Source organism: Cardiocondyla obscurior, linkage group LG13, assembly GCF_019399895.1.
Source record: "Cardiocondyla obscurior isolate alpha-2009 linkage group LG13, Cobs3.1, whole genome shotgun sequence".
Lineage (NCBI taxonomy): Eukaryota > Metazoa > Arthropoda > Insecta > Hymenoptera > Formicidae > Cardiocondyla > Cardiocondyla obscurior.
This window is the reverse complement of record NC_091876.1, coordinates 5,574,549-5,593,473: the sequence shown is the minus strand read 5'-3', so window position 1 is coordinate 5,593,473 and position 18,925 is coordinate 5,574,549. Positions and strand designations below refer to the sequence as shown.

At 34.7% G+C, this 18,925-nt stretch overlaps 3 protein-coding genes across 6 annotated transcripts; 1 reads left to right on the top strand and 2 right to left on the bottom strand.

Annotated features, from left to right (window-relative positions):
* Positions 1 to 1,377: 1,377 nt before the first annotated feature.
* Positions 1,378 to 5,189, bottom strand: Not10 (CCR4-NOT transcription complex subunit 10-B). Of its 2 annotated transcripts, none has more exons than XM_070665580.1 (10): positions 4,669 to 5,189; positions 4,164 to 4,486; positions 3,970 to 4,094; positions 3,562 to 3,713; positions 3,073 to 3,272; positions 2,685 to 2,976; positions 2,264 to 2,614; positions 1,967 to 2,076; positions 1,700 to 1,778; positions 1,378 to 1,566 (listed from the first exon to the last, which is right to left on the bottom strand). In XM_070665580.1, exons 1-10 carry the CDS (start codon positions 5,072 to 5,074, stop codon positions 1,511 to 1,513), a joined length of 2,094 nt encoding a protein of 697 aa, XP_070521681.1. In that variant the 5' UTR covers positions 5,075 to 5,189; the 3' UTR covers positions 1,378 to 1,510. The 2 variants fall into 2 exon arrangements, with proteins under 2 accessions (XP_070521681.1, XP_070521682.1); XM_070665581.1 differs by having other exon boundaries at positions 3,970 to 4,076.
* A 17-nt stretch (positions 5,190 to 5,206) lies between these two features.
* Ca (RCC1 and BTB domain containing protein claret) lies at positions 5,207 to 14,312 on the top strand. Of its 3 annotated transcripts, none has more exons than XM_070665577.1 (20): positions 5,207 to 5,301; positions 5,437 to 5,866; positions 6,019 to 6,464; positions 6,638 to 6,810; positions 6,912 to 7,312; positions 7,424 to 7,601; positions 7,819 to 8,030; positions 8,099 to 8,280; positions 8,506 to 8,633; positions 8,720 to 8,851; positions 9,101 to 9,232; positions 9,357 to 9,486; positions 9,691 to 10,253; positions 10,450 to 10,833; positions 10,928 to 11,318; positions 11,523 to 11,857; positions 12,084 to 12,985; positions 13,095 to 13,231; positions 13,314 to 13,492; positions 13,629 to 14,312. In XM_070665577.1, the coding sequence occupies exons 2-20, from the start codon at positions 5,463 to 5,465 to the stop codon at positions 13,896 to 13,898; spliced, it is 5,679 nt and encodes a 1,892-aa protein (XP_070521678.1). In that variant the 5' UTR covers positions 5,207 to 5,301; positions 5,437 to 5,462; the 3' UTR covers positions 13,899 to 14,312. The 3 variants fall into 3 exon arrangements, with proteins under 3 accessions (XP_070521678.1, XP_070521676.1, XP_070521677.1); XM_070665575.1 differs by having other exon boundaries at positions 8,099 to 8,295; XM_070665576.1 differs by lacking the exon at positions 5,207 to 5,301 and adding an exon at positions 5,320 to 5,334 and having other exon boundaries at positions 8,099 to 8,295.
* On the bottom strand, positions 13,095 to 18,727 carry LOC139107759 (RRP12-like protein). The gene is made up of 5 exons (XM_070665579.1): positions 15,191 to 18,727; positions 14,854 to 15,039; positions 14,660 to 14,773; positions 14,314 to 14,473; positions 13,095 to 14,179 (listed from the first exon to the last, which is right to left on the bottom strand). The coding sequence occupies exons 1-5, from the start codon at positions 18,582 to 18,584 to the stop codon at positions 14,083 to 14,085; spliced, it is 3,951 nt and encodes a 1,316-aa protein (XP_070521680.1). The 5' UTR covers positions 18,585 to 18,727; the 3' UTR covers positions 13,095 to 14,082.
* Positions 18,728 to 18,925: the final 198 nt, after the last annotated feature.

The window sequence follows — 18,925 nt, the reverse complement described above, 5'->3', positions numbered from 1 at the left end:
GGAAAGGGAGTTCATAATGTGAGTGTGCCTTCGACACAAAATATTGGAGTCATCTTTTATGTTCCATGACGCATACGCACGCACGTAAGCGAGCACAATTAGTTAAAATAATTCAAATAATAAAAATTAATTAATGGCCTTGAAAAATCAATTATATGTGTATATAATATACATCTACAATTAAAATGCAAAGGTGAATCTTGATCAATTTCCTTATTCTAACTTTCGTTTATCACACTAGTCGCGAATTTAATTCGTTACGTGTTTATCGTAAAAGAATTAGAAAAAAAAAACGACCACAATCGCATGCAATTGATGATCACTACAAGCAAAAAAGATTTAACCAGACCTGGCCTCGCGATAAGGCCCTGCGGGTATATTCGCAAACGAAGCGCATTGTACATCTGTACGCCCATAGCATAATAATATATAGGTCAAGTCCGGCTGGCCACACATATATGGCGATGAAGGACAAAGTGAACTCTCTGAGTCGTCGAAACGAAAGGATTCGGTCCCTCGTTCAGATCCCTAGAGCTTCCCCTAAGGCTGTTCCTCGATGGCTTCTCTGGTCGACCTCCTCCGGTCCCTCCGACGCGGCTTCTCAATGGTCCCTAACATATTCGCGTCAAATCGAATTACTTTAAAACTTTAAACAATTTTAGCGACGGGATATGTGATCGAAAAAAATACAGTTTGCAATATATATACGTATACGTATACATATATATTGCAAACTGTACTTTTACATGTTTATATATGCATATATATAAACGTGTATAACATAAAATAATAACGTCACTGTGTAATCGCGCTTGACATCATTCAACATTTAATTGCAATTTCTTGAGACCTGTGCAAGTATATCTAAGAAATTACAGTTGTTTTATTTTAGAAAAAATATTTTCTGTAAAAAAAAAAAAAGAAAACAGACAGATGTAAAAATAACGATCGATATAATAAAATTGAAATTAACTGTAGCACTTACACGAGTAGCGTTTTACGTTTGTGTTGGAATTACAGATGTTATTAAGCCCAATTGCTAAATGAATGTGTAAGCTTAATCATAGATGCTTCAACAGGCTAATTTCCACGCATATCGAAGTACATTCCGGATACGTAATTTGCTTCTAAATATTCGTGATCACTAGTTATTCGGCAATTATTTCATAATTAATTTCTTAAATTACTATTAACATATAATTGTATGTAGTTACATATTTATGCGTATGAATGTATTCCATTACTTTACATATAAAGGTAAGTTAAAGTAAGATTATCAAGAAATAAGTACTTCGCTGTAAATAAAAACGTATTTTGCACGTAATATAATTATGTCGGCTGTAAAAAGGATATTTCGAAATAAAATGGAATTTAAAATATCTTCTTTTCTCTCTATTTTACAAAAATCACGCGGAAAGATGTACAAAATTTGATATATTCACGTCTACGAATTAAAAATATGTAAATATTTTATACCAGTGCGTTTCAATTGATGAACACTTTTCGACTGCTAACGATATTGTGGACAATGCTGTTTTATTATTGATTTTGAAATATCAGCGTGCCCTAAAATTTAAGAAAAAAGATAAGTACACCCTTAATTATGTTCGATATTCGCTATATCGCTTATCGAAATATAAAAATAATATATAATTAAGAAAAATATGCAGATAAGTGTTACAATAAAAAAAAAAATTACCTAATTGTAGTTCTATGTACAAGGCTAACATGATCACTTGTATAGGTATATCACAATTTGCTTCTTTCGACATCCATATCTAAAATAATAATTATTAATAATTAACAGAGATAATTTTTTATCTAAAAAACAAATAATAAAACTTAACGTTAAATTATTTATACTTTTTTTATTACTCTTAATCTTTTAACATTAATAGAATTAAGATTTAACAGAGTAAAGATTTTAAGAGACGTGTTTATTATATTAATTGTGATATTAACTTACTTGTTTCAAAGTTTCCCCAGATTTATCTAGTTCGCCTCGTATAGCATAAGCCACAGCCAAATTGTAACGTATAATAGCAGTGGCTGTCGAATTCGTTGTGGGATACCATGCTACAAATCAAATTAACGATATATTATTATAGAGTAAATATAAAAAATTTTACATAAATGATGAAATAAATTTTTACGAGACTAAATTTATTTTAAAAATATGTAAGTTAATTTTAAAATTCTAAAAAAAGAAGGGTATTGATATTCAAAGAACAACTTCGTGCAATTATGTAATTTTAGAAAGTACCTCTTATAGGTTTTATCACGATTTCTTCCAACTTTTCTTTATCTTTTTCTTGAATTTCTGGCATCGATATAAATGTACTTAAATCTTGTAGATTTTCTAGCTTGAGATATTCGAGTGCCTCGCTAATCTTATCCATAAATATCAAACTTTCAGCGGCATACAAGTTACCTAGCATTTTATATGCTCCAGGCAACTTGTTGAAGCTTAACAGAGTTTTTGCATGTTCGAGAGAAAGTATATAATCTCCAAGACACAATGAGACATAAGCGCTAGCGGTTAAGACGCAAATTTTTAAATTAAAGGATTCCACAGCTGTAGCTCGTGACATAAACGTTACATGTTGAACACCACCTAAATATTGATAAAATTATTACGAGACAAGTTTGTGAGTATAAAATATAACATTTAATATAAAGTATACCTAAATTATGACCAGACGTTAACGACAGTGATACTGAATTTGTCGCCATAGTTGTCACAGGTATGTTCGATTCGTAATTATTGTTTGGTAGCAAAAGTAACGCATTTTTCAAACATAAATATCCAAATTCCAATGTTGGTTGTGGAATCGCGTAAGATAGGCCTTCTGAATGATATTTAATATCCTTCGAAAGAGACGGTGCTAATATAATTTTTTTATGAATACCAGATCCTATTGTCTTCTGTACCAAATCTTTACGCCGTTTTGGAATATTGAAATCAACTTCGTTGGACTGAAAAATATACATGAAAATAATTCCCAAATTATCAACGTGTTACTTTTCCGAAATATAATTTTAAAAATATATAAAATGCATATCACGACTTACATATTTGTGACTGTGGATGCAACATTCTGCCATTCTGAGCAAGAGTTTAGGATTATTGTGTACCTTCTGTGCTACTTCTGTGAAGCAATCGAAGGCTTTTGATGCTTTACCAGCGTGCAACAATGATACACCCAAACTATACATCAATTCGTAATGTTTATTGCCGCCAAGTGTGTACAACGGTTGAGAGGATAAAGGATCTGTGCAAGTTTCCTTTTTTTAATACCGACGCCAGATATACACGATTTATTTGTAACGACATGCGTGAGTTTGTATTTGAAAACAAAATGTGAAAAATAAATTTTGTTGAAAATAATATTATCAGATAAAATAAATATAATGGTAAAAAATTTAAAAAAAAATTATGACAGAAGCGAAATATGTTTAACACATTTTTGTGGAAATTTCTTGCTTCTGACGTTACAATTCTATAATGATCTCCTGCGATAAAATATCTAGAAATTTTAATAATTTTTGAAAAATAATTACCAGCGTCTTTTACTTGCATATTCTCGAGTGCACATTTATTTGCGCGCAAAGCTGCTTGAAGATAAGAACAAGCTAGAGTCGGTTTGCCCATTGCTAAATGCAAACATGCCATGTTGTTGTAAAATAAAACGGCTGAAGATTCCCCACATAATCTGTAAATCATACATTAATAAAATGTGTTTTAAAATCGAACAAGAGCATCTATTTGGAACATTTTTACACATCTTAAACAATATTTAAAAAAAAATTACTTCTCATTGATTTTAAATCGATTTAAAAGAGAGAAATGTCCAAAGTAGATAAAATTGTATTATTTCACTATGCATAAATCGATATAAAAATTTTTATATAAATGTTTAATTTTGCCACACACATTTATATTTAATTTAATTAATATATGCAACATACTTAAAATCTAAATTTTCTTTCATTTTAGAATTCAAAAATTGTATTGCCTTTTCATAATTGCCTCTTAAATATTCCAGATTAGCTTTCAAAAAAATAGTTGATGTATTCTGAAAACAATAAAATAACTTAATGGAAACTGTAAGTCAGAATTTTAAGTATTAAATTTGTACATTATTTTATGATAATAGTATTACCACTATGCCCAATGAAACTAATGTCTTCCATTCTCTTTTACAGAGTTTTAGTTGATGAGTCAAAAGATATATTCTTGCTTTATATTTCAAGAGTTTAATCTTGAATGCATCTGTTCCTGTATCACCAACATCTTTCTTTTGCTCTCTTTGCTCTTTAATAGATTTCATTACTCCATCCTTGTCAATGGATGAAATTTTGGGACTATCAGCAGATATAAATTGACTTTCTACATAATTTAATATTGACAGAGCTGCATCTGGTTGCTCTGTTACTATGTATAATTCAATCAGTAACAGACAAACTTTATGTGCTAGAGTTTCTTCTGTGGATATAAAAAAATATTAATATATCAATATCAGTTAGAAATAAAATGCCAGTTTGAATCAAATCACATTAATACAACCTAAAATCTTTGATTAAACCAAATAATAAAAAAAACAAAATTGTGTTGAGTGGTATACACACATGGCTTAATTGACTGCTGAATATCATTGTCCTACATACCCATTGGTTCGATAAAGGCAAACAACCTAGTCATGATTTGAAGTGCAGCATTATACTGTTTAGTATGATATAATAAAACTGCTTGGTTATATCTCATAACACACTTTTCAACATCATCGATAACCTCGTTGGAATCTGTCGTTGATATCTGGCCGCATATAGCATTCAAACTCTTGTGCGTCAATTCAGTTTTCTTCAAGTCACTTTTATAGTATTCTACCACAACTTTATTATGTGTAACTTTGAGATCAGTAGGCCTGAGGCTTTCCAATTTGCTCAAGTACGACAAGCACGACGCGTAAGAATTCTTTTGGAATTCTGACAGTATAGTTCTGGCCAGTTCGCGCTCTTGCTCAGTTATAACAGAGACGCTGTCTTTAATTTGCGTTTCTGATATTTCGCTCATATTGACGCACCGATGTAAAATAACCGCGTCGGAACGTCGAATTTTTAGATTAGTTTTGTTTTTCTTTCGCTAGACGATTACGCTATCTCTCGGATGCACCCAATAATAAAACAATAGTGGCGACTCGAATCGAACATTGGTGGAACTGCGATGTTTTCGTGAGACGTAACCTTCGAAAAAAATTAGAAAAAAAAAAAAACGGTTGCTGCAGGTGAACTTGACGACATGTAAATATTTAAAATAGTAAAAAGAAAATAAGTGTATGCTATAAATTAATATTGATCTTTTAATTGTCGACAATTATATTTTTTTCCGTGACATTTGTGGGTGTATGCATATGAAATTTATGTTTGTTATTTCAGAAAGAAAGAAAGAAAGAACTGCAAAAATGTTGATGGATTTTGAGACGATATCGACCAGCGAGAATTTGTTTAAGCTTCAATGTTTAATAAAAACTACCGAAATACGGCATAGTGTGCAATGCAAACTCGAAGGAAAATTATTTTTGGCACTAGCAACCAACAATGCCGAAATTATTCTTTATTTTAGAAAGGAATTTTCTTCCTTGCCTGTTATTAAGAAAATACCTTGGTTTCAAGGGCCGCATAAACAAATTGCTACTTTTTGCTTTGATTCATGCGGTACTTGGTTATTATGTGTAACTTTAGATGGTTCACTGTATATATTACCAGCTTTATCTTTAGTTAGTGAAAGTTGTATTGTTGACAAGAAATGGAAAACTAATGATGCAACATATATTCCTTTCATAAATTCTCAGCTCTCTTATTTTAGGTAATTTAAATGTACAATGTTTTTTAGATGGCATTAATTATTTAGTCTATACAATGTTTTATTTTTACATCTATCTTTCTTTGTTATAAATATAACAAACCAATATAATTTTGTAACTATATTAAATGTCATTAACTTTATACTATTTTCAGATCAAGAGCTGTCACATGGTGGAAAAATATAAAAATGTCTATGGACATAGGCATTGTAGGAACAGAATGTGGAGCAATTATATTTATAAATCTTTTAAATGGACAACAATTAGGCATAACTTATGTTAATGAAAGTATAAGCAGTTTACATATTTGTCGAAATGAACACAATGAGATTGCATCTCTTTTGATAACTAGTAAATTTCAAAGACAATGGCATCTGCCCTTGGAACACTTATCTTTTAATCTTTTGCATAAATCTCAAACCAAAGAACCTTGCAATCGATTAAACGTCACTATTCATGATAGTAATACTGCAGATTTCATTACTAACAAGTCTAAATTGCAAGAACTTAAACAACTTTCAGTTGAAAAATTGGCTGTTCTTAAGCAAAAGTTAATTGATACCAAAAATCAGACATTGGGAGAAAGTTTGCAATGCCATGGTAAGAGTACAAACTTATTTTTTCTGTGTTATATGTCTATTTGCACAAAAAGAGGTACTCAATTATGTAATTGCTTCATTGTTATTGCTAAAAAATTGCCGTAAGAATTTTAATGTAACATTGAACTTCGCGTAACTTGACGCGAGACGCTACCGCGTCTTTTGATATTACAGATACTGCAAGTATTGGAAACAGTGGAATGTCTGCTAATTTAGAAGTATCAGAATCTAAATTAGATTTTGTCAATCCGGAACCAATAACAAAAGATACTTTTTTATCTTTGCAATATGATGGAGAAGATCGACAGTTATATACGTGCTATCATTCTATCACTAATTACATTACGGTAATATTTTTTAAATTATATTTTCTCTCGGCTTTCTCCATAATGTTAAGTGCATGCAGCATTAATGCATTAATCTTTTAATAATCTTTTTTTTTCTTTAGATACACGGTCCAGATTTGACTATGGTACCCTTGTCAATGCATAAAGTATTTGATTCATGTGAAACTGTTCTCTTAGCGCACAAATTATTTTTTATTACGGATGTTAATCAACGGACAATATATGTAATATCTGATCAATTGTCTGAGACTCGTACAAACAAAGACTATCAATTTAATCCTGAGTCTATTATTGGAACATTTTCTTTTGAAAACAGTAGAGAAGTCATACGTGCGGTATACAAAGTAACAAAATTTAATAATGTGATACCAACAAAAATATCCGAGGAGAGCGAGGATAAATATACCTTACCAAAAAATGTAAGAAACATACAAATTGAACCGCTTAATTTGGATACGTGTATAATCGTTACAAATCGCTGTGTATACGAAATTGTTTTAAGGTGAGTCAAAGTTTATTGCAATATTTATGAGAAAGACGATTCACACGATTTAAACTCAATTTTATGATATGCACACATAATTATTTAATTATTGTTTTTTTTTTATTATAGAAAATCTCTTATATCAATTTTTATGGAATTAGTATTGAAGAAAAACGAGGTGCAAAAAGCAAAGAAATTAGCAACGGTTTTTGGACTAAACGGTCAATATCTATTGGAATATGTAGGAGATATATTCTTATCGAATAAAGAATTTTCACGCGCAGTAGCTTCGTATAAAATGTCTAAGGTAGGTACAAAATTTTCTCTCTCTTTTTCTTTTTTCTTGTTCTGGGTGTGTATATGAGAGAGAAAAAAAAGGAGAGAGAATATTTTTCTTTTACCCGTATCTAAGAAAAATGTCAAAATACCAAGGCATTCTAAACGGTACTCTGTAGAGATCCATAAGATGTGATCGATGATTTTATTTATCGGTTATAAATTTTTTTTTAATATTTCTATTTCAGTGTAAATTATTAAAAAGCGTATTAAAATTTGCATCAGTCGGCCACACTTCAGAATTATTGAGTTGCCTAACTCATTGTTTACTGACGCCTATTATTACTGAAATGCCTATTGCAACAAGGATACATTTATCTAATTTATGCGTACTTTCCTTTATTGAAATGACTTTGAGGGTTTGGTCGGAACAATCTAAAGCGATCTATAAAGAGTTTCTGTAAGTTTACATATTATATATTACATAAGATTATATTTTTATTTAAAATATTAAAATTAAATTTTTAGATATTTTTTATCCACAAATACGTTTTACGACGAATTATTAGCTATTAATATAGCTGGTCAGACTTATCTTTGGGAGGTATTGCATCATTTAGCCACGCAAAGATGTTTGTACAGTCAAATGTTGGATATTCTCATAAAGACGATACAAATGTTCGGCACAAACGACGTTCACCCAAAATCATGTAATGTATACACATGTGCGTGGATAATTACAAATTTTTTGGTAATTATTGCGTTTAGGGGAAGCAGTTCCGATATGTCAAAGTCAAGATTATCGAAACTGCTTCCCCTAAACGCAATAATTACCAATTTTTTTAATAGTTACAAAAGTGTGCGTGCGTGTACGTGTACATACATGTCACGCCAAAATATAGGATTGAGTTTAATAATAAATATTTTTCTTTTAGACGGCTTACTCATATGTTTAAGTGAATGCGATTTAATGCAGTCAATGTTATTGAACTGTGATTTAGCTAGATCTCATATGTCATTTGTGCACAATAATTTGCGAGATTCTCAAATCTTTGTACTGCAGGTAAAAAAAATTGCATTTAATTTTATAGAAATAAAGTTTAGATTATCTTTTATTTACTTTATGCTTAATAATTTAAAATATTTCAGAGATTAGTAACATTGTACGATCCAACAAATCCAGTATTACGACCTAAATTATTGCAATGTAAAGGACGTCGTAAAATATCATGCAATCAACAATCTAGTCAGTGTGATTCTATAGATTGTACAGATAATATCGTGAGTATTGAATTTATGGTACATGGAATGCTCTTGAAAAGAGATTTGTTAATAATTTGTAGTGTGAATAATTACTTATTATTTAAAATAACGAACAATTTTTACCAAATTTAAAAGTTTTGTAAAAACTAATCTAAATATACTTAAATTAATTAAAAATTTGATTATTTAACTGAAATATTTAATTACTGAGATACGTTATTTAATGATGGTTTTAAAACATTTTAATCGATGATGATAATTTTATAGGATCAATCTGATACTCTTATAGAAGAAATAGTAGAAACGTTTATACTAATTTTGTTGACTCTTATTCATAAGAAACGATTATTAAATCCGAATTCCAAAAACATTTTTTTATATGACTTGGACTTATCAGAGGTAAGCGAGATAATCCTAATTAACGTTGTACGTTTAGTAAAAGGAACCTATAATAATATATTATATTATAATTTAATTTTATATTAAAATAATTTAATATTATATTATTATTTAATATGTACAGGAATATAATTCGGAAGTGACTCTGTATATTGATTTTAAAAAGAGATTATTAAGCGCTGGATTTTCTCATGTTGCACTTATTAGAAATGGTGATGTTTATACTTGGGGAAGTTCGGTGCAAGGATGTCTAGGTATGTACATATTTGCAGAGTATTTAAAGTATATACGTACAGATTGAAATTAAAAATTAAAATACGTTTTTATATCGTGACTTTTTCACGAAATACGTAAGTTTGTCATTAATATTTCTCTTGCTAATTAGTTAGATATCGAATTTCTTTGCAACATTTACCCAATTATTTCATTTTTAAAAACATGCTTAATTAATTGTCTAGGTACCGGTTCTAGTGTTTTGCGATATGGAGCACCTCACGCCATTTGTTTCTTTAAAAGTATGAAGATTGAAGTTTACAGTGTATCGTGTGGACATTGTCACACACTGGCGGTTACTAATAATGGAATCTATGCTTGGGGAGCTAGCCAGTTTGGCCAATTAGGACTCGGTAAAGTGCTACAATGTTCTAGCCCAGAATTAGTCACCTCACTAGCGCAAGAAATTATTGTCGATGCGGTAGCTGGGCAATATCATTCTGTAGCGCTAACTACGGATGGCAGAATATTTACGTGGGGCTGGGGTGTTCACGGTCAATTAGGCCACGGTAACACCGACGAAAAGGCGATACCATCTTTAGTCAAAGCTCTTCTCGGCACAGTCGTGTGTCACGTCAGTGCCGGATACGCGCATACTTTAGCGTTATCGGTAGATGGTGTTGTCTATGCTTTTGGATGCAACGTTCTCGGTCAATTGGGAACAGGTAATAATATCAAAAGCTCAATTCCGTTAAAAGTCGCCTTACCCAATGGGATTACTCTTATAAATACCGGATACTTTCATAATGTAAGTAACTAAACGACAAACATTACTCATAAAACTGCATAGCTAATAGAGTTTTTTCGTTTTGGTTCATTTCTTTTAATGTAAAACAACAAGATTATCGATAAACCTGTTAAAACATTTAAAAAAACGATGTTTATAACTATTGTCGTGAATAACAATAGCGATTTAAACATGCATTATATTTTTATGTCTGCAGTTAGCCGTCACCAATACGAACAAATTATACATATGGGGTGCGAGTCCTCAGGTTCTCAGACTGCAAGCACAGGCGCAAAAGAGAACTCGCATATTAGAACGAGATGCTAATGAAAAAAAAACTAAGGCTTTGGAAGAGTTGGAAAAAATACCAAGCGATGTTACAAATTTGAACAAGGAAATAAAGGAAGATATTTTAGCGGATAATGAACAAATTGAGTCTTCTCAAACAGAAACGATTGCTTCTGATACGAAAAAGCAAAAAAGATCTGAAACTGAGAACGTAGATTTGAAAAATCACAATTTTGATTTAATCGAAGAGAATCAAGCACATTTAAAACCATGTATTGTTGATACAAGTTTAGTAAAAGGACAAATTACTCAGGTTCGTAATATAAGAATTGTATGGTTGGCATAGTGAAAAAAGAATTGCTACATACTTTATGCAAATATAATGTAATCTATGATTATTTATGCAGATATCAGCTGGTTGTCATCATAATGCATTGACAACAAAAGACGGTTCTTTATATACATGGGGTCGCAATCTAGACGGTCAGATAGGTAACGGCACGAGACGAGAAGTGCCAATTCCGACGCCTTTGTATTATAATTCAGCCTGTATTTTTGCACAAATACCTCCTAGACGCAATGATTCTAAGAGAATGCAAAATCAATGGGACTTGGATACAGAGGTGGGATTAAATGACACCCTGGTAAATAATGGAAATACGCCTGAAAATAATGACAATTTAAGTGATTCACCGACACCTGCGGGAAACGTCGGTTTAAATCAAGAGAGAATCAACCCTATAATTAATGCTGTTAGCATTTCTTGTGGATATGATTATACGATCGCGATGCAACCAGGTTTTAACAAAAAAAAATTTGTATTTATATGCTTTAATGCATACTCTTACACGAAAACTCACTGAATTACAACATAATTTTATATATTATAACCACTATTTTCTTTCTTACACAAATATACACTGCATATGGCCTTTAATGTGACTTTTGGAAATAAGACATTTTAGCATCGTAAATTGTATGAAATTAATTTTTTTTTTTTAGGAGGTACAGTATTAGCTTGGGGCAATAACAGCAGAGCACAATTGGGTCGCATTCCTGCGAAAGAAACACGCGATGCTGATGACAAACTCGTACTGTTGAAATCATCGAAACGAATAGTACGGTTCCCTAACGTGTTGCATGTAGCTCTGGACGTTCCTAGTCAAGTACCTGGTATTTCTACACCAGTGATATCTTATCAATCCAACGATGCATTTTCTCTCGCTGGATCCGTCCGTCCTATAAGCGTTATTGAACGATCACCTGCGGAACTGACACTTCACTATATTCTGCAACACTTTTATGGTTTATACAACTGTGCCAATATTATAGAAAAAGTAAGTTAATCGCTTTCTCTGCTCAATACGATAGCCAGCATAAATAAATTCAAAAAGAAAAATAGAAATAACTATTGTTTTAATTGTTTAATTGTTCTCAGAATCAATTAATATCTTGTAGATAATATGTCTGTAAAATTCCATATTTTAATAGCGAAATGTTTAAATTTTTTTGCCACAATACTCCGGCTAAAACAACTTTACGGATAAATTTTTTTCGTTACAGTGCATCGAATTAGAGAATTATCAAGCTTGCTCTAAAATAGCAGCGTTAGAAAATGACGTTGCAACTGCTTTCACTTACCAATTGAAGATGTTGCACAAATTGAGTCCTCAGTCGTCTAAAAATCATCCAGTATCGGAAAGAGCACCTCCACGTGAGAAGATAGAATCCACGATAGAGATTAATTCATTAAACGTGAACGTGACGAAAGATACCATGTCGTCTCAAAGCATCAAACGAAACACTGAATTGTTTAATAAACAGGCGAAGAAGAATCTCATGGAATCCTTAGAAAATAGCGTAACTCGAAATTGGACAAAAATTTCCACGAGTAGATCATTGAATAATTTACAAACTCTCGCACAAGAATTGTATTCTTTCGATTGTCAAGGTGGTTCAGAAGAACTCTGCAAAAGTCGAAAAGAAAACGACGGTTCCTCGTCTAATAATACTTTGGATTGTACCACTATCGAATGCAACGCTGGCAACGATGACGATCCACAAAGATGGATTGAAGATCTTATTTCTAATGAAAATGTTGACTCATTATTGCAGCGTAAAAACATCACTTTATGTAACACAGGACAAAATTTAAGTCGATCAGTTTGCGTGAATACAACATCGATTGTAAGTAATGATCGATGTGACATGGATGAAGAGAAAACTGCATTTTCGAACAAAGTGTCCTCGTGTTCTGAAAGAAATTATGTAATAAACGAAAGTATAAAAGCGTTAAAATTTTTCTTTAAAAGAATGAATAATGAAACAAATGCTGTGAAATGTCAAGTATTACAAAGTGCAATTAATTTTTGGGCTATGCACAATTTACCAATGCAAAGTTTGGAGAACGTTTTTCTCGAAGATATACATATGATTTATTATCCTCTTGGATTATTACTTTTTTTGTAAGTTAATTATTTTACATTTTGCTACTTAAGTATTACGATATGAAAATCAGAATGACAGGCGAATCAATGTAGTTTTTCATTTTTTTTCTTTCTTGTCCCTTTACAGTCAAGGTACGATAGAAAAATATTTGAATATAAGTAAAACGTACATTGATGAAGGAAAAGATTGGTGCTCAAGCAATTTATTCTCCATTAAATTTTGTCTTCGAGTACTATCGATGTTAATGCAGCATATAGATAAAGGTTCCCCATTTAATATATCTTGAAATATTTTTAAAGTATACCTAAATCGATTACCGTAATAAAAGGATAACTTACATTTCAGATAATGCTATGCCGGAATACATTAAAATTTTTTCGTCTTTAATGGCGGACAATTATGGAATACCTTTAAATGGATATCCAGGTACAAACACAAACAATAATCCAGAACAAATGATGGAAGGTGTCGTCGGTACGGTATTTTCCGAAATGGAAGATTTTAGATTATTCGCACACATTAAGGTAATTTTACTTATCGTGTCAAACAAAATTTTCATTATTTTTTGCTAATTATAATTGATTTTCATTGAATTATTTTCGTCAAATTAACGTTGTGCTTCAATCATAATTACAATAGAATTTTTTAACATTAAAATAGAATCTAGTAGCTGTAAATCATTTACTTACAACGGAAGAAGACAATATGATATTTACTTGTGGGCACCATTTTCCAATCTCCTTGTACGAAGCAGACGTTATTCCAACGATGGAAACTGAATTATTAACATCTCCGTCATTAACTCTTCCATGTACATCACAATATTTAGGAGAAATGTTATCTCACACGTCTAAACCCGAAATTTTATGTCCTCTGTGCGTAATTGGAGCATTGAGAGCAACGACGATAAAAGATTGTGATCAAAGATAATTTAATAAAAAATTTTTTTCCTATTATATCGCATTCTCATGTATGCGAAATTGATTGACTTAGATTGAAAAATGTAATTGAGTAACTGTATTTCATTATATATATTCATGTATCTGAAAATAATAATAGTAATTAATATTCGAATTATCAATAGATAATATTAACGATTAGGATTGTTATCAGTTTAAGATTTTCTTCGTTTATTTAGTAAACCAGCGCGGACGCCTTTTTTCGTCCCAGAAACTATACTTCGAAACTTCCCGGCATTTTTCTTCTTTTTTCTGCAATGTACAAATGCACTAATTTATTAATACATTAACAATAAATTGAAAATGTATGTATGTGTGTATGAATGTATGTATGTTCCATGTAGAATGTACTTTGTACGATTAAAAATGCAAGATTTCGCACTAACCTTTTATTCAATAGTGATCTCGTTAAAGGTACATATGCGTAAGGATCTGGCTTGCCCTTTCTCTTAATATCTCCCTTAGCTTTTGTCGCACGATATTCTGAACCAGGTTCAGAATTTACTTTCATTGTTTTTAGCGGTCGATGAATACCCGATCCACCCGCTGAAATTTCAGAAAAACGTCAATTTGAATAATCTTTAACTAGTAAATGTAAATATTAATAAATTATTTATTGTTAAAATCGTGACAACGTTGATCCATTTTCCCTGATATCGTCGTAATCTTATACAAATACAAAATTAAATGTCTTTGTACGTTATTTTGTAGTAGAAAAACTTTGAAATTTACCTTGATATCTCGACGTTGTTCGACTCTTTAAGCTCATCGCGTCCGATACACTTTCACTGTACTTGCGTTTTTTGCCAGCGCCAGCGCTGATCACCGATACATCATCTTCGTCTTCTGTAAAGTAGAAACATCTTGCAATGACGAGACAAGTATGATTTTTTTATGTTTAAGCTAAAGAATTATTGAACACTTACTGTAATCGTCTTCCGAATCGTTCTGAGGAAAACCAATCTTTTTCTTTTTTTTATTTCTTTCTTCAGTATCACTATCTTTCTCGTTATTATCCTTAATGATGATACGGCCATCGGGTGCAATCGCGAACCCACGATCTTTCACTTTATTTTGTGGAATCTTTGGATTTGATGCACGAGGTTGCGTAGCTGAAACAAAGTAATTTTTTTTTTTAGATAAAAAATTTATCTCTAAACGAAAATAAAGAGAAAGCGTATTGTAAAATTAATTTAATCAGAATGTGAAAGAAAAAGAGAATTTGTAGGCAAAGCCATGTGGAAAAATATTATGTAAACTAACTTGTAATATTTCTAGCAGCTGCGGGATCCGCGAAATCGACTATGTTATCTTCGTTCTCCTGAATCCAAGCGCTCTTTTCCGATACTTTTTTCTTGTTTTTCGTCCTCGGTTCTTCATTCTCTGTAGCTTCGAACTCCTCGTCGCTATCGGCCAATATCTCTTGGATACTTTTAGGTCTCTTTTTCACGTCAAATTCTTCACTGTTATCCTGTTCTGTTATTTTCGCCCTTTCAAGCTCTCGCCTCTTTTTCTTCGTATCTTCTACTTTGTTGATGTTCTTCAATCTCTTATGTAGCGTCACGTCCGAGTTCGGCACCATACTCGATATCGAATTAAAGCCGTATTTTCTAATCAGTTTAGTAAAGATGTCTCGCACTTTTATCCGAAAGTGACGCTTACAATCCTCGGTCATTCGCGTCAGAGCGTCCACTATTTGCGGCAATGTCGATGCTATCGTAGCGAATGGAGAAATGTTAATGTAGACTTTGATATAGGATAATGCAGACTCTGCAATCTCTCTCGTAGGACTGGTTATAATGGTGCAGGCGTGTCCTAAGATCTCGGTGAGCGTTTCTTTGCCGAGAGAATTATTGTGATGATAAGTAACAGACGCCAGAGCGAGGAGACTGGCGTTAACATACGTTCGCTCGCCGCTCGCTAAACCCACCATCAGCATGTCCACGTAATCCTTGAGATGTTCAGGATCGTTGAGAAATCTTTCGGCGATCCCGTTGACTAGCCGATACGCCGCGTCACGACACCTTTCGTTGATATCTTTAATACAGAGCACAGCTTCCGGCACGACGGCCTCGAGAAACTTGGTCTTCTCAAGCTGCGGATGTATTTTAACGAGGTATGCGAGACATCGCAGACGTGCGCCCCTACTCGTCCTGATCACGCTACTCGCCGAGGATACGAGAGTCTTTTCAATTTGGCGCCGGCGTTCACGCAGGAATTGTCTGCAGACATCTTTTTCGCTGGCGCATATTTCCTCGAGGAAACGATAAGCCTTCTTTTGCTCTTTCCGCTTAGTGTCGTCCTTGAACATCGGTACGCAAACGTCTTGGTAATGCTTGCTCAGCCTGTCAACGTCCGTATAACCGATTAGCGCTCTCATGAGATCGTAAACGCTTTCCTTGAAGAAATCGTCCGCGTCGGGTTCCTCGAGCTTGGCCAATGCCCGATCGAATAATTGATTCGCCAGCTCGGTACTCGCAATTGTCATGTAAGTCTTGATGGTCTCGAACGCGGCGAGACGCGTTCCTTCTTCGTCCGTACCACTTGGTCTCGTCGTATATATGTTGAAGAGAATCGGTATGTAATTCTTGGCAAAGCGAGCAAGCTCGGCAACCTGATCGGCGTCATCCCGTTCCGTCGCCTTGCTGATTAATTTTCTTAAGGCTGCCATCGCGGGTAATCTCAGTTCCCGCCGGTCGCTGATAGCTACACCTAACAGCTTGGCGACGTGGCTAAAGTTGCTCTTGACATCACTAGCATCGTTGCATATGCTCGGTAAGATGGACCAGATTTGCGCTACCAAGCATTCGTACACCTTGGCGTCCGCGAGCGATTCCTTGGCTTTCGCCTCGCATCGCCATGCGATTGGTAGCAAAACGTCTTTGAAGAAGGCCAAAGTGCCACTAGTCACGCAATCTTTAAGTAGCGGGATCATCCAGCTCCGTCTGAGATTAATTGCATTTTCGTCGGTCCGAAGAGGAAGGATGTTCAAGACGACGTGAGGTCCCATAGCCCGGATTGCTGCTCCAATCGCGTACTCAGCCTCGCGATTGTACGTGAAATCGTGCGAGTCTCGCAGATCCCCTAGAGCCTCGACAACGTTAGCAAGCGTCTCGGATTTAACTTGGTTGCCGGCTACCTGAAAAAGTACTGCCGTAAGATGAAGAACGTGACGCCAAGCCTCGGAATACCGATACCTTAGCGTTTTACGCATTATTTCGACGACGTGTCTCAGAATCGGTTCGGCTCGCTCTTTGTTCTTGCAAAGAGGCGCTACGCACTCTTGTAGAATCGCCTTGACGGTGTGCGACGCCCCAGCGACGATCTCCGTCTGGTTGGACAGCAGGAGCCCGACGCATTTGTCGAGCATCTCCGGCACGAGATGTTCGAGTGTTGAGAAGACGTCCTTGCGTGACGAGTCCAAGGCGAGGTGTGCCAGGTTGCAATAACCCTCCCGCATCACCGCCAGCCACGCCAAAGTCGGCTGGATATCGTTCGCGGACGGTTGATAATCGTAAAGAGCTCTAACGATGCTTGCGTTTATCGAGAAAGGTAACGTCGCCTCGGACGGTCTCGAGACGAATAATCCGTGAAGTACTTGCAGACAGCAGGACGTTATCAGGGCGTTGTTCAGCGTCATTATACTCAACAGAAGTTCGCAAATGGTTTTCACGTGTGACTTTGGTAATTGCGATATTATGTCTTTCAACAGCGTGAGAATGTGCAGAATGGTGGTGATTCCTAGGGAGGAGGACGAGGCACACGCAGCTTCAAGCTGGGCGATGCAATGCGTCGCGACCTGCCCCGCGGCCGGGTGATGCGGCCTCTCGTCGTTCTTGATCACATCGCTGCCTCCTAGAATCGCACATATCCCATGCTGGGCGGACTTGCGTAACTTCGGCTTGGCATGACTGGCAAAGGACAATATAGCGTCGAGCACCTGCGCCGTCGAGGAGTTGGCCCAAACAGCAGCCTCCTGCGCTCTTAACAGTATCGAGAGACAGTTTATGCAATGTCGCGGAATTAGATGGCTCTCACCTTCGGCAACGTGTCGCGACAGAATCTGTACGAGAACGCGACTCGCTACTCCAAATTGTACGTTCAGAACGTTCTTCGGCACCGTTCTCAAACACATCCCGAGCAGCGACAATGTAGCGGCTACGGAGGTCTCGTCCTCGGTTGCTTCTAAAGTGCTTATCAATGCGGCAAAATACTCTGTAGAGCTTTCTTTGCCGCCGTTTTGCTTGATCACCTCCGTTACGGCTGCCAGCACCGCCAGCATCTCCTTGTGAACGAGCGAGCTCGGTTGAAAGTGATTGAGGAACTTGCTAAAAGAAAGATTCGAGCACGCGCTGTAATTTGTCGCGAACGTGTCGCACGTGCTCGCCGTGCCGTTGACGGTGCCCTCGTGCTCGTATGTCGTACACGTTTTCGCGTCTATTTCGAGCTTACTGAAATCCGGCTCGATACCTTCGATGGCATCGTGCTTGCGTATATCCTCTCGTGTAATACCTGACTTTCCAGGAAACTCTTTAAAAAACATACCAATCGCTTGCTCGCGGTGTTTTGTCGTCGTCGGATTCGAACTGGAGCTTTGCCCTCGCGCCCATCGCTTCGCTTTCTTTCTACTTGCCAAACGAGGTGTCAGCTTGCCCATTTTTCTCTTATGTCCCTTTTCCTTGGTAAATACTTAATAAACGACGGGCACTCGAATAACTTGATCGTTACCCGTTAGCTGCTGCTGCTCATTCAGCATCCAGCATGCTCATCACTGTCTGGAGGTTAACTTCCGAATTGATATTAGCGACGTCGCACGGCGGCAATGCAAAACCAATCGGCCACGATTGTATTACGTTACCTACATGTAATGAACTTGAAAATTTTAAATAAATAAAAATGAATAAAAAATTAATAAAAAAATAAAAATAAATAAAAAATTAATAATGGTTTGAGAAACTTTTTTTTTTCAATATTTTCTTTTTAAATAGAAGATTAAAA

Coding starts and splice junctions, on each gene's coding strand:
- Ca (XM_070665575.1), top strand. CDS start 5,463: ATGTTGATGGATTTTGAGACGATATCGACCAGCGAGAATTTGTTTAAG. Junction 8,634..8,719: donor CTCAAATCTTTGTACTGCAG/GTAAAAAAAATT, acceptor AAAATATTTCAG/AGATTAGTAACATTGTACGA. Junction 11,319..11,522: donor TACGATCGCGATGCAACCAG/GTTTTAACAAAA, acceptor TTTTTTTTTTAG/GAGGTACAGTATTAGCTTGG.
- LOC139107759 (XM_070665579.1), bottom strand. CDS start 18,584: ATGGGCAAGCTGACACCTCGTTTGGCAAGTAGAAAGAAAGCGAAGCGA. Junction 15,040..15,190: donor AGCTGCTAGAAATATTACAA/GTTAGTTTACAT, acceptor ACTTTGTTTCAG/CTACGCAACCTCGTGCATCA. Junction 14,774..14,853: donor CGATTCGGAAGACGATTACA/GTAAGTGTTCAA, acceptor TCTACTTTACAG/AAGACGAAGATGATGTATCG.
- Not10 (XM_070665580.1), bottom strand. CDS start 5,074: ATGAGCGAAATATCAGAAACGCAAATTAAAGACAGCGTCTCTGTTATA. Junction 3,714..3,969: donor AAAGAAAATTTAGATTTTAA/GTATGTTGCATA, acceptor TATGATTTACAG/ATTATGTGGGGAATCTTCAG. Junction 1,779..1,966: donor CTGGGGAAACTTTGAAACAA/GTAAGTTAATAT, acceptor TTATTATTTTAG/ATATGGATGTCGAAAGAAGC.